This window comes from Vanellus vanellus (assembly GCF_965231255.1).
Source record: "Vanellus vanellus genome assembly, chromosome: 6".
NCBI lineage: Eukaryota > Metazoa > Chordata > Aves > Charadriiformes > Charadriidae > Vanellus > Vanellus vanellus.
In genome coordinates this window covers 43,700,679-43,715,790 of record NC_138911.1, presented here as the reverse complement: position 1 = coordinate 43,715,790, position 15,112 = coordinate 43,700,679, and the positions used below count along the sequence as shown (strand labels likewise).

General features: G+C 38.2%; 1 protein-coding gene across 3 annotated transcripts in view; it reads left to right on the top strand.

Moving 5' to 3' along the window:
- Window positions 1-15,112, top strand: part of RALGAPA1 (Ral GTPase activating protein catalytic subunit alpha 1) — a 135,097-nt gene that overhangs the window by 1,327 nt on the left and 118,658 nt on the right. For all 3 annotated transcript variants that reach the window (XM_082484899.1, XM_082484898.1, XM_082484897.1), the window contains exons 2-6: window positions 9,951-10,061; window positions 10,592-10,641; window positions 13,043-13,100; window positions 13,813-13,856; window positions 14,797-14,974. In XM_082484899.1, the coding sequence (XP_082341025.1) occupies window positions 9,951-10,061; window positions 10,592-10,641; window positions 13,043-13,100; window positions 13,813-13,856; window positions 14,797-14,974 (441 nt within the window). The remainder of the gene's footprint in view (window positions 1-9,950; window positions 10,062-10,591; window positions 10,642-13,042; window positions 13,101-13,812; window positions 13,857-14,796; window positions 14,975-15,112) is intronic.

The following is a 15,112-nucleotide window of genomic DNA, read 5'->3' as shown; positions in this document are numbered from 1 at the left end:
GAAGGGGCAGGTGTTCCCCTGTGGTGGAATCTGCTGCTGCATGGACTTATTTTCTGCAACATAATAATTATTTAGACTTTTGAAATGGAGAATAGTTGGGTAGCTAGTTATCCAAGACACTTCAGTAGTCAGATGTTAGTAGTCAGATGTATCCTCTTGCCTCACTCAGAATGTTGCCACACTTCTTAACTAGTGAGCCAGTTGTGGCTTGATTCATGTTGACTTCTATTTATTTTTAGCTACTTCATCAGTTGAAACCTAAGAGGAAAAAACATTATAAAGAAACTAAGTACCTCTCTGAATTTAAGTTTCCTGGCTAATGATGTTGAATATTTCTAGTTTTGCTTTAGTCTGCAAAACAATCTGTGTGGTTTTGATCCAGTCCGTTCTAGATTTGATATTACTGTTGGTTGTCTTTTATTTACAAGATTTTCCTTCAGCTTTGTTAATACTTGGATGCATTCTGTAAGAGGCAATCCATGAGCTCTGTGTCAAGCGGACGTTCTTATCTAATCTAAGGTTTCTGTTTACTGGCTGTAGGACAGACTAAATCTGCCAGAGCATGTTTTCATGTGGTGGCCATTCCCCTTTTCCCCCCACACATGCATATATCTCAGCTCATGCATCTCCTTTCTCTGAGTTTGGGAGAATATAGTATGTGACTGTATAAATAGGGAAAGGTGTAACAATACTGTTCAGCTTGTCTGTCTTGGATGAATCTACAAGATTTTGTCATTATGCAGTTATTCGTAGATGCATGAGGTACAAAACCAGCGTCTTTTTTGGGGCAGGGGAAGTAGGATATTTCTCTAAGTATTCCTACTGTAGTGCAAGTGAAGTATACAGCAGATTATTTGAAGTTTGTCTTCTGCTGTGATCGCGTCCTTGCCTTATTCCTTAAATTTCTCTGCTCCCTAAACTGGCTTTCAAAGCATAAACTGTATGCCCTTTCTTCTGCAATTGCTTCTTTGACTCATCTGCAGGACCAGATTAAAAAATAATGTGCCCACATAAGACTGCTACCAGAGGTGGCTTCGCATGCAGCACCATCCTGCAGCTTGAGCAGCGTAGAGCTGCATTTTCCTGTTTATCTTTTTTCTTCAGTGACAACTCCCCGGGCATAATAATTGGCATGTTTCCATGTGCTCAGGGGAGCCAAGATAGCTATTGCCAACAGACTGTCCAAGGCAAGAAGGGAGGAAATCTCAGTTCAGCTCTGTTCAGCATCTTTGTGAACGAAAAATGATTTGTCCTGTTTATTGCTCTTAACCCCTGCATATTGAAGACTAAAAGATTATCCAGAAGAGAATTATCTCCTGTTTCACATCCAGGAGAAGGAGAGAATTTTCTCTTGTTCTTAAACTTAAAATCCTTTCAGTAGTCCTGCAAGGTGTATTGGACCAGAGTTGTTTGTTTTGTTTTGTTTTTTTGTTTTTGCTGTACCTTTTAGTTTTTGGTTCACCAATGATACACTGAAGTGTGGCCTTGGATTCTTGTTTAAGACTTGAGGGGAGGAAAGGGAGTAGTAGTTTGTTTTCCCTCTATTTTATCATAACATATAAAACAGCAGTTCTCCGGTAAGCTAAAATAATAGAACAGTCATGAAAAGGGGCAGAGTACTTGTGAACTGTAGACTGCTGATTGTCTATTAGCCAAAGAGGAGAAATCTAAAAAATTTCATTATAGTAAAAGATTGATGGTTGGATCCTGCAAGGCAATAGCACAAGTCAGGAATCATCAAAAAATATTTAAGATAGTATTAATGTAGTTATTAGTAAAGACCACAAGAGACTGAACAATTTCAGAGAATCTGATCTGAAGCTAAGCGAAGGGATAGCACAAAAGCAAGTGACATTTAGTTTTAACAAATTAAAAGTACTGTATGTTAGATGGAATTACATAAATGCTTTTCACAAGGTAACTTAGAATGCAGTGAGTTGCATCATTTCAGGAAAAAGTATCTTGTCATTAGTGACAGCTAAGTTTAAATTTAGAAAAAATGCACATTAGTCTGATTGCGTAAGGAATATAGAAAATTTTGCCTTTGTAAAACAGCGGTGTACTATTACATCAAATGTCATTGCAGCTTTAGTACTAGTCTTATTGCTATAGTCAGTGTATAGAAGCTTTAGAGATGGGAATGTTTCGGATGAGAGTAAAACCTTAATGTGAAAAAACATTGAAAGCTTTGGAATCCCTTTCTGTAGGGGCAAATACTGAAAAATATTTCCTAGTCTTTTCATATATATTTACAGAAAGTCTTTTAAAGCCTACCAAATTTGAAGTTACAGTAAAAGATTTCTGGCTTGGGAACTTCCTGAGTGCTAGACTAACTATCAGTTATAGACATACTGGGGGAAATGCAGTTGTGTATTTTTTTGCTGAAACTCTTCTGTAGATAACTGCTCTTTGCCACTTCACTCCAGTGTCCTGTCTCTGGTTCGTTCTGTGCTTCGCTTCGGTATGACTCTATTCAGCCTTTTTCGTAAGTGAGGAACCAAGGAAGAGTCAGTGAAATTCAGGTGACCGATTCAGAATTGATTAAATTATTTGTTAAAGTAAATATAATATGTGACCAATTTATTACAGGCATAAGGTATTTTAATAGAGGTTAAAGCCTTTAGGAGACCTCCAAGTAGTAATAAATATTATTATTGCTAAAAAATGCTAAGATAAATTGGAAAGAGGTTGAAGTCTCGTATCATGGGACGTCCAAATCTGTGAGTGAAGGTAATCTGCTTTTCATTGTTTTCCTGCTGCTGTATTTTTCTTGAAACAGCTGGAACTATCTGCTTTAGGAGATTTGATTCCTTTTAGGTGTATTAGTTTCTTCCTGTAGGGAAGCGTTCATTCTACCTCCCCCACCCCCACGCCCTTTTTTTTTTTTTTTTTTTTTTCTCCTTCTTAGTTCTGGGAAGCACCTTTAAGTTTCATACAGTTCCCTAGTGCTATCTTGGTCAGTATGTGACTCTGTATCAAACTATTCTACTGTCTTGTTTCTGAATGCTGGAGAGGCTGTAACAGTTTTGTTTACTGTGAGCTACTGCGGTGGTTAAGGCGTACCAACCACGACCGGGAAAGTCTAATGGGATTCCCTTGCGGTCTGTATGGTGGTGGCTCAGCCTTGTCAGAAGGGAGGCCCTGCTGTAAGGAAGGCTGCAGTTAGTGCAGGTGGGATCACTGAGACTTTTCCAGCAGGTGGAAGTGGAGGCACATAGTGTAACTTAAGGAATTAGGTATTGCTCGCAGAATGAAGCCTGTGGTTTTCCAGAAAAATATTTATTTTTAGCAGTCCCTAGTGAATTAGCAGCTAGTTGCAATTTTTAGAATCGTTCAGAGGAAATATCATGGAAATAATGCATTTTTCTTATAATCAGTGTTGCACTGTTTAGTTTTATGTTGAAGTCTAATTAAAATTCTATGGTTTGAAAATGGTAGTTCATAAAAGGTTTGTTCTAATAATCCTTCAAGCATCAGATCATGCTTGATTTGTCCTTTTGTTAAAACAGTGTTTTGAGAACTCTGTAAATAATTAAGGTAGCTAGATATGTGACACTTTCATAACTTCATACCTTAACAATATTGACTTCTTGTTTTGTTCTAGTTTTGATATCAAGTATGTTGCTGCTACCTGTTGAATTTGTAGTTTCAGTCAGAATTTTTACATACATGTATTAAAAAAAAAAAAAGAAAAAAAGCTAACCCTCCTAAATATTTAATGATGTCTGTATAGTCTTACTGTGTGCAAGCAAGTCAAATGAATATACTTGGTTTAAGATTTACTTTTAGGGCTGAATTCTTAAGAGAATTTCCCCCTCCCCCCCCCTTTTGCACATTTTTCTAGAATAGGAGTTGCAGGCCTGTAATCTGTTACTCCAGAATAAAGAAAAAAGGAATATATTGTTTCTCAAATTATTTTATTTACATCTGATATCTGCTTGTATCTCTGGAACCATGGAGAGAATGCTTGTAAAACGTAATGTTGAGAACAGAGTATTTGAAACGTGGGGCATTTTTTTGTTGTTATTCCTGGTGGTTGGATAGCGCTTGACATTTCACGTAAGTGATCTCTGAAAGGGAAAAGTCAAGCTATACTGGGCAGAATGAAATAGGCTACATTGGACATCTGTTCTGATATATTGTTTAATATTAAACAATATACTTAAGCAGAGATTGCATTTGCCTAAAAGGATTTTAATTTAAGAAATCTATTTCACTGGCAGTCAGCCCTAATGCTTCAGCTGGATGCCATTCACTGGTGTTGCACATTGTCAACATCACTCATTATAATATCTCTTACATACTATAATAAATGAAAAATGTTTTATGGTCGTTAAAGTGAGAGGCGAGTGAGAAGCTGCAGCAAAACTAGCTGCCTGGAGTTTTCTTTGGAGATAGCTGTTCCAGAAGTTTCTGTGGATGTGCAAAGCTGTATTATTTTTGGCAAATGTTGTAGATATTTTTATAATTTTTTTTTTTTCTTTCCTGGTAACTCTAACTGCAGAGGACATGTCACCGCTGTAATTCATGGATTTGGCTGTGGGTTGAGTACAGCTTAAGACATTAAACTGGATGTTCTGTCAGTCTTGACTTAACCCTGCACCCGTTCTGCTCTGTTTTGGGCAGGAGAAAGGGCGGAAGAATTCCTTTGCTTTATGATTTTGGTTAATGGCACGCTCGACTTGCAGAGGGCATCAGTGGCCAGTGCTGCTGGCCTGCGAGGGTAGAGGCTGGAGTGGGATCAAAGCCCCAGGCTAGACAGAGGGGTGGCTCTGACCTGGTGGGTGCCAAGGAAAGGTCTCTGTGGGTTTAGCTTGTGCCAGTTCAGAATGGAAATAAGTACATTACTACAGAAGTGTTTGAAGTTGCTTAAATAAAAGCTTAAGTTCTGGAACACGCGTGAGTTGGTACAGAAGCATTTTTTAAAAATTTACTAGTGTAACTCTTCTGGAGTCTGCAGGCAACCTGAAAGAATTAGCTTGGAGAGCTGTCAGCTGCTTCTGCTCATTCCTGGAGACCACTGATGTTGAAATTTGTAACAGTTTGTATGTAGATGAAGTTTGCTGGTTCTGTTAACCTGCCTAAAATTCATTTGTGATTTTTTTTTTTCTTATAGGCTTGCATCTAAAAGATTGTGATCAGGCAAGTTCAGACTTGTATGATGCAAAATAGAAGTCCATTAAAAGATTTATTGAAATGTCCTCCTCTTTCAGTACCAAAAGCCTCGAGAATATTTTCTTCAACAAAATTACCTTATAAAAAAAATTAAATTGTTTTTGTTAAATAGCTGTTAGTGATCTGAAACAGTAATGGCCAATGTGAAGCCCTTGTTTAATAGATTTCCATTTGTAGCTCACTGTTTGAAACACTGTGGTCTGTTATCAGGTCTCTTTCACTTTGACAGTCTGTTAACTGTGCCAGAGCCACCAGTTAGTTCTGGAGGTTTTCCACTTAACCTTTCTAAATAATATGCTTTTCTATTCGAGAGACTGTTCATACGTAACCAAACCTCTGTACTGTTTTGCTATAAAGTAGCCATTAAATTTCCCAGATTGGAGAATTAAGAATGAGTCAATGCTGTTGGCCATTTTACTTGTATGTTAACTGAAATTGAGGACGCTTAGAAATCTCTTGCTGTCTAATGGCACCAGTTTGTTAGGAGAATTGATACTGAACGCTTCAGTCTGGAGGGGGCCTCCACTTTACAGAAATAGAACTAGAAGTCTGGCTGTCTTCCAGGTCATTGTTTGCTGCAGTTGTTGTTGGTATTTTATTTTTGGGTAAGGATGAGGGAAAGTGACTTAAAAGCCAGTAAGTCTCAGAATGAGACAGGATAACGTTTTTGCCATGCTATGTGCTGTAACAATTTTCTGTATAAACATACTGTTAAATCCCCAAACACTTAAAATCGAAGGTAAAATTAACCACAACTTGGTCTGTAATGGTGTAGACTATTCTGTTAAATGCTACGGTAAATTACTGCTATGCTATGTGTGAACTGGTGAATGTTAATGTTCTCTTCAGAAAAGTTAATGGATATCTAAGGTCTGGGGGTGGGGTGGTGGTGGTTTAGTTTTAAGCTCAGTATTTTGATTGTTTGACTTTTAAAGTTTTCATTTCATACAGTAGGCAATCATCTAAATAGCATAGATGCATTTCCATTGATAACTCAATTATAAATATGTAACAGGTGTTACAGATTAGTTTATAATAACTTACAGAGTAATATGTAGAAAACAAAATTAACAGAGGTGGTGAATTGTGTGTAATATAAATTGAAGCCTGCTGAGATCCTCTTCCTACAGAGGATTGGGTTGTTGTATGTGTAAACTTGTAAGCTTTGCAGAATCTTGCTTAGGTGATCCCTTACAAGTTTAAGTATATAGTAAAAATCTGTGTTGCTTCTCCCCCCCCCCCCCCCCAATCTGGGCATAAGTACCAAGAGTGCGAGGAATATGATAGTTTGTGTTAGTTACATGAATCTGTGCTAGGAGAATACAAAGTTCTCTTGTTTAAAAATAAATAAATGAACAGTAAATTAGGGAGGAAAGCCTGTTTCTGTGTAATCCCACTCCCACTTCATGTAAAAACAAGGCTATTTCTCTCTTCTTAAAGAGGCAGAAAAGGTTAAGTAGCCAAAGCAGACAAGCAACTTCCTGCAAATTCCCAGTTCAAGGTTGTGTGAAAAGGACATACATATGCTCCTTGCAGAGGAAATGATTTTTACTTCTGTATGCAGCATTCATGATACTTCGGGAGAGCATAGAGAAGAGACAGTGACCTAGTATTGAAGACAGTGGTTTAAGATGAGAGAATTTAAGAACTGTATCTTTGTTTGATCACAAGGATAAAGGTGAAATAAATGTTTTAGAAGCACTCTTGTTAGGGGAAAAATTACCAGATTCTTAATTAATGAAAAAGGCATGAACAGCAGCGTATAGCTGGAAGTTAGTAGGATAAATTCAATTGATAGGTAAGTGATGTATTTTAATGGTAATCAAGGAGAACAATAGTCTCTCCGTCCATGTATTAGTCATATGCACTCTGTTCAGTATAGAGGTAGCTGTGAAATGCAATGATGTACACAGGTGGCCAGACTAGATGATTTCTAGATCAAACTCTTCTAAGGTCTACATTACTCCATGATGTATCTGCTTCTTTCCTTCTCCCTCCTCTTTCTTGCCATGATTCTTGGTTCAGGTATGCATAATGGGTTCCAGAAATACAGTTTGTGGTGGGGTTTTTGTTTTGTGTTGGTTGGTTGTGTTTTTTTCAAGTATTATTTTCAGGTAACGACAGGACAAAATTCCCCTTAAATAAAATGTTGTATGTTTTTTTTCTTCCATTTGAAGTAATAGAACTTACAGCAACAATTCACTTGTTAATTGTTCCCTTGAATTCCAAAAAGATGCTTTTGTTTATGCTACCAAGTGTGATCTTAGGAAGAAATCATGGTGAAATGGATTGCAGTCAAGGAATTTTTTACTTTAATCCTACTCTTCCAAGCTATAGCTGTATTCTGAAGGTATGCTTTTAGTGTTCATTGGGTGTTAGTGATGATAATACAAGTCTACCAATGCTCCTCTGAGTCTTTTCTGAGGTGATTGGCACCACATTGTTCTTAACTAAATAAATACAAAATAAATAAATCTCATCCTCTGAGATTCCCCCCTAAACAGAACGCTGGAAAGGCAGAATGCCAGTTGTGTGTGTGCAGGTATCCCACAGTAGTTGTGTGGTAAAATGAGAATCGCCGTTCAGCTAGTTATGTGGGCAAGCCTTTAGTTTGTCTCCTGAAAAATTGGTAATAGCGTGTACAAAAATTATGACCTGTTGTGTTAAGATTGAGTCTTCTTTAAAGAGTAAGTTTAGTTTGTTTTTTTTTATTTGTCTGCTTCAGAGTTGACCCATGTCTGGGGAAAGAACAAGGGCCTATTTCAGGAAACCAAACATTTAACGTGCCTGCAAAAATGCAGCATTCCTGTGTGTTGACTGGCAGAGACCCTGTTTAACTGCTTCCAATCTCTTTAGTAATTGGGACTCGTGTTTTCCACTCCTTTGCATCAAGTGAACCGTTCCACTGCTTTCTATGTGTAAGTCTCATACAGCAGTTAAATACACGGGCTTAAAGATTATCTTCTGCCACCCTCCTTTCTCTTGAAAGTCTCAGTCATTGCTTTCTTTTTCCCTTTAATCCTTCTGTTTTAAAACTTTTTGATTTGCCTCTTGCTGTATTTTCTTGTCCATAGTCTAGAACTTGCTTAGGGTTTTACCCCATGAGTGAAAGCGGATATAATGTTTGTGCCTATGCTCTAGTCATAGCTCCATTTCTTGCCCTGACCTCCTGAAAATCATGGTCTAGTTTGTTTAAAGTAGAATTGTTTTTTCTCGTCCTTGCTTTAATATTTCAGACTCTAAACTCGCGCTGCTGGTCTTTAAGTGGCGTAGCAGTTTCTGCAAAACGAGGTTAGGTAATCCTGTAGATGGTCAGGCGTGCCCTTGCCACTCTGCACCACTAAGTTTATTGCTGGCTAAGCTGCCTTGCTTTAAGAGTTGACCTTAGCTGTTAATATAGCACTGTCTTCTCCAAGAGCACTCTGGCTCCACCACACTGATTATGCAAGATGTTGGCAGAATGCTGTGATACTGCAAAAATTGAACACGTATTTGAAACCCTTATAGCAAGATTTGTGATAAAATTGGGTTGGGAGACCTGTAGAACCACATAATAAAATAGAATTGAAAATATGCCATGCTTTTCACCATCCTTTCAAATGGTTGTTTCTGTGCTTAATACTCTACCAGCTGCATATCCAGTCATGTACGGTGATAAAGATTGATGTCACTCTAAAAAGGATTAAACCATTGTCCAATAAAGAATTAGAAGGGGACTTAAGCTGTATCTACAGTGAAACATGGTGCCTCAGTGTATGGAGTTGGTGAAGGTTTTGTTTGCCTCACCTCTCTTCATGTTTTTTGGGGGTTTATTTGTTTCACATCAATATTATGAAAAGGGAGAATTTTGCCCTATAAAATACTGTCTCCCTGTTCCTCTGTGCTTCCATACTATTGTTCTATCCACCTGGTTTCTCTAGTCTAGTGTAGATAATTAACAGGACAGGGCATGTCTTTTGGTTCAGTGTGTACTAAGGCTTGAAAGAATTAAAATTAAAATTAATTAATTAATTAAAAAATAATTTAAAAATTAATTAAAATTAATATAGATAAATCATCATGTATTTCTTTAACTGGAAATTTGCACAAAACCATTGGGGGGGAACTGCAGGAAGAGTCTGGAAACTTTCCTGGAATGCACAAGAAAGCACATCCTCTCTACACTTGCAATGATGTTTCCACCTGTTTCTGATCTCCTGAGACCACACAATCAAAGGAGTATGGAGGACTGGGTCAAACTGGAAAAGAGAGTGCATGTTGGAGCTTGGAGGAAGGAAAGAGGCAGCAGTGAGAATCCAGTGCTGCTGTTTGTTTCCTCCCAACCTGTTTCTCTACGCAGCAGAGGTGGTCCTTACTTACTGTCCTTGTCCCACTTCCTTAAGCTTAGTTGTGTCTAGTAGTTGCGGACAGTGATGGTCATTCTGTTGTGGAGTTTGGGCAGGGTCATTAGCTTTGTTTCTATTAAATTAGCAATTAAACCAGCGTTCATTTGTACAGTGCTAGTCTTGGTGGAATTCTGGTTCATCGCTGGGGTTTGCAGGCATTACTGTGATGCAAGAAAATGCTGCTTCCTGTTTTAAAGCTCTAGGTGCTCATGCCGTGCCATGTTGATTTTCTATAGCTGCAGTTTGAAAGAATGAAAGCTTCAAGAACTTCTTTACCAATTATAATTTTTCTTTTAAATATCTTCAGTTCTTACTGCTGGATAATGGTATGCAGTGGTTGACTCTGAATATTTGAAAGAAATAAAACCAATGTTCTATTCTATTTTTCAGAGAATGCAGAATCAATTGATCTCAAACAGTTTTTCGACCTACATTTCTCACATATATATTATGTGTTCTTTGAAAACTTTGTGACTATTGAAGTAGGTCTTAAGCAAAAAGGTAAGTGTTTCCAATGGAACAGTTTTCTTGTCTTCGTGCTTCTATGTTTTTTATAAAATAAAGCAGGGTGTTATAAATAAAGCATGGTGTCTTTGGTCACAAATGGCGTTAGTTGTGTAGAAATATGTGTAAGCACTAACTTTGCAAATAAAGGCAGAGCAATTTGACGTGTATGCCATGGAGGTGAGCAAGGAGAGTTAATCCTTTGATAGCTGTTTTTGCCCTTTTGCTAAATGAGAATTCTTAAGGTGTTATACTTTGTGTTCTGTAGAATTATTCTGAGTTTTGTTTAACAAGAAACTGTGTAACTTAATCTCTACCAGCTGTTGATGCCATAATGGAAAGTAACTATTATAAACCGTAACTAGGAAATAAACTTTTTTTTATTTGCAGAAGGAATGCAAAATAGTTCTTGTGGTTTTAGAAATGCATGTTTTTGTTTTACACATCTAAGGATCTTTGTCAGTGTTCTTTTATATTTTGTTTTGATAATGAAAGTGTATCTTCTATTTAATTTTAATTGCATCTAGGTCACAAGTCACAGAGAGAAGAATTGGATTCTATTCTTTTTATTTTTGAGGTAAGATAACCTGAATATTCCTGTATGATTTTTTTTTTTTTTTTACTTTGAATTAAGTCCTGTTGAATAATAACAGTACAGCTATCCTACAGTTGTCTGGAGATATACTTTATGCTTAACTGCATTCCTTTTTCTTTTGCTCAGAGTTGTGTATATACGTGCTTTGTGTGAGGAAAAAAAATGACTTGCAGTTTTGCAGAAAGATGTCTTAACTGGAAAAAGATGTTTTCTGTACCTGCAGATAGTTCATTACTTTGTGGTGGTGGTCTCTCCCCTTCCCCCCCCCCCCCCTCCGTATTGTGCACTTTGAAATTCTTACAAATGTGATCTCTGATTAGTTGTGATCTTTTTGACCTTTAGATTGCATGTTATCATAGAGTAGTTTGGGTTGGAAGGGACCTTTAAAGGTCATCTAGTCCAACCCCCCCTGCAACGAGCAGGGACATCTTCAACTACATCAGGTTGCTCAGAGCTCCCTCCAACCTGACCTTGAATGTTTCCAGGGATGAGGCATCTACCACCTCTCTGGGCAACCACTGCCAGTGTTTCACCACCCTAATTGTAAAAAATGTCTACCTTGCATCTAGTCTAAGTCTACCCTCTTTTTAGTTTAAAATCATTACTCCTTGTCCTGTCTCAACAGGCCCTACTAAAAGATCAGTCCCCATCTTTCCTATAGGCCCCCTTTAAGTACTGAAAGGCCACAATAAGGTCTCCCTGGAGCCTTCTCTTCTCCAGGCTGAACAATCCCAGCCTGCCCTCATAGAAGATGTGTTACAGCCCTCTGATTGTTTTTGTGGCTCTCCTCTGGAGAGGACCTCAGCTTTCCTTTGCTGAGGACTCCAGAGCTTGACGCAGTACCCCAGGTGGGGTCTCACAAGAGTGGAGTAGAGGGGCAGAATCACCTCACTCAACCTGCTGGCCACACTTCTTTTGATGCAGCCCACGATATGGTTGGCTTTCTGGGCTGTGACTGCACCTTGTTGGCTCGTGTCCAGCTTTCCATCCCCCAGTACACTAAAGTTGTTCTCAGCAGGGCTGCTTTCAATCCCTTCATCCTCCAGCCTGTATTGATACTGGGGGTTGCCCCAGCCCAGGTGTGGGACTTTGCCTTTGGCCTGGTTGAACCTCATGAGGTTCACATGGGCCCACTTCTAGAGCTTGTCCAGGTCCTTCTGGTGGCATCCCATCCCTCAAGCATGTCAGCTGCACTGGTTAGCTTGGTGTTGTGCACCCCACTTGCTGAGGGTGCACTCGATCCTACTACCAATGTCATTGATGAAGATGTTGAACAGTACTGGTCCCAATGATTTTTCTCACAATAGATTACTGCTGCAGAATTAGTTTTTATAGATCCCTTTTATTTTTTAAAAAGATTTATTATTTGAAAATAGCATTTCACAATATCCTTACCAAAAACATATCTTGAATTAGAAACTAATTTAATTAAATAAGATAATTTCTGAGCTTAGGATGTCAGGTTTTTGTCTTTCCTTTTTGATGGAGGCTTCTAATTATAGAACAAGGATTGTAGTTTTTTTTAAAAAAATGTAAAGTTGAAGACAAATTCAATATTTAATTTTTTTAAGGTACATTAGTGCTTAAAACTGTAGGTTTAGCTGTTACAAGGAGAGTGAATCTGAAGAGAGCTGGTTCATTTGTTCACTGGTTCCTACATAAAGGTGTATTAGGTGGCCTGTGCTTTGGAGGCAGTTTTGCACCCTTCTAGAGGACCAGGACCAGAATTTCTTTTGGAAAATCAGATTGTTTACAAATTGCTAATGCCTCTAGCATAAGTGTTGAAGGGCTACATTATAAAACTTTTGACTGCCTTTGTCATAAACTGCTCTGTTTTTTACCATCTGAAGATGATCTTCCTCCAGTGTAGCTGGAGGGGTGTTACACCGTTATTGCCCTGGCTCTTTTCGTCATTGTTTTGCTGTAGCTCATTGCCCCTCTGTTGAGAAGGCTGAAGCAAATGTTTGCCTGTGCCACAGAGGTGAGCTCACAGCTGAGCATTCTAGCTTAAGCCACTATAAAGGTGGAATTAATCTAATGCAACCTGTTGTGAACCAGAGCAACTGAGATACATACTCATTCCGTTCCACTCCCTATGCTATAAACAGTAATACCAAGCAGAGAGGCAGTGGAGCCAGATAAACTGCAGTAACATCTGAAGTCTCCAATGCAGGACTTGCCAGACAATCTGTCAGAGCCTTTGGGCTGCTTAGCTTTAGGAGTGGGATTATCATGGAAGGACAGTAATGCTTCCAAGGAAAGCAGTGTGGAAACTTTCTAAGTTAACCCTTCACCTTCTGATCTGTGGTCTCTGTGCAAGTGCTCTTTGGTCTTCTGAGTGCGATATCTGCAACATGGATCCTTGGGTTCTGTTTTTTTGTAGAAAATTTTGCAACTCCTTCCAGAAAGGATTCATCAGAGATGGCAATTTCATAGTATTGGTAAGTTGATTTTCTTTATTTCTTTCTGTCTTTTTATCTCTCTTTTTATTTTTTTTTTAATCTTATTTTTTATTAGTAGCTATTGGTAGTTTGTGCTACTCATTTCCATAACTTATAAGTGACGTAACAGGGATTATGATCTTGAAACTCTTGCAAGCTACAGGAAGAAGAAAAAAAAAAAAGAACACAAACAAAAAACCCCACCAATGTAATGAGATGCTGTTCTAGATACAGTTAAAGCTGTGAATCTGGAAATAGAATAGTGGCTGAGAAAGAACAAAGGCAGCTGAAAAGGTTTTGTAATTACTTTTTTTTTCTAATTTTTTTCTCTTAGTAATAAATTTAAAAATTGGGGTCAGGTCTGTATTTGTAAATACGAAACACTGGTATTATGTACAATAATGACTTGAGAATCATTTACTCTTAATGTACACATCCCAAAAAATCCTTGGGGAAAGATGTTATGGGTTATGAGGAAGCTATGAAAGGTGATCTTTTTTTTTTTTCCTTCTGGCATTGAGAGAGTTGCCTGAGGATATCAAGGTCACCAAGATTAAATTGGAGATTGCCAAGGACTTGTTTAAAAGTTACTATCAAGTCTGACCGAGAACTCTGACATCTTACTTAATAAATAAAAAAAAAAAAAAAAAACAAAAAAACAAAAAAAAAAAAAAACAAAAAAAAAACCAAATTTTTCTTTCCTTCTTTTTAGGGTTGATTTTAAAGAAGCTTCTTCACACTGGAAATTCATTAAAGGTATTGGGAAAAGTTGCATGCTACTTTTATCTAGAAAACATAAAAATACAAATAAGAACATAAGGGCGAATTTTAATGGTAAAACCAAAGGAATAATAACCAGATCATGACTTGTGTGTCGAGGAAAAAATGACTTCAAATCATCAGCTTTACCTCAGTAGAAGTACTCACCATAGTAGTGTGCTTGTATAGAGCAGCCAGGTTAAAAATGTGTGCAAATGGTTGAAAGATTTGCATTAAAGCAGAAGTAAGCCTTAACCATTCATTGTTAGGAGCAAGAAAACTGTTTTGGGGGCTCAGGCTGTCTTGGAAGTGGAAGATTACCTAGGCCGAAGAGGCCTATTGGCGGGTAGTGTAATAGCAGTTGACCATGGGACAAAAGCCACCCAGATTGGTACTGCAGCAACCAACCATGCCACTCCTGTAAAACGCCCATAGGCATGGCTGGTGCTGAAATTCTCCAGTGTGAGAGCCAGGAGGGGACCGCTCTAGGACTCCATCACCTTCCCTGAAGAAGGAATGGAAGAGGGTAGAACAGGTCCTTCTCCTGCAGAGAATTCGCTCTGTTGTCATAATTCACGAACACATTTAGAAATTTTATGATGATCTTTGTATTTTCTGAAAAATTCACATGATATCTTGCACTGCCGTTGTTGAGCAAGTGACTAGACTTGTGTTGGTTTTCTTCCTCTTCTTTCAGAGAAAGCCCTTTGAAAGAGATTCTGTGAGGCAAAGAGCCGTGAAGGTGCCAGGGTTGTCCTTGTATTTCAGCAGGAGCAGCAGATGTGCTAGCTTAGCTCTGCTGACTGCTGGTGGTCGTACTGTCTGTATATTGTCATCTTTTCTACCACCCCCCTTGTCCTTCTCCATCCAGGAAAAATGGAAATGCGTTTGTATGTTCTGGGACAAGTTAACTTGTTCTATTTTTTTCCCCTCTAAGATACGGCGAGAAGGCGTGCGTCTCTTTCTTTTGTGGCTGCAAGCACTCCAGAGTAACTGTAGTAAAGAACAATTATGGATGTTTTCTTGCTTGATTCCTGGATTTTCATCACCACAGTCTGAATATGGCCCCCGAACACTAGATAATCTCATTAACCCTCCACTTAATGTTCAAGAAAGTAAGTAATTTGGTAATATTACTTAATTCTCTACATAATTCAATTCTCAGTACAGAAGAGGCAAGTTGAAGTAACAGAGAACTAGCATACCTATGTACCTAGGGAGATTACGGTTAATGAGTTTTTGGCAGTTTATAA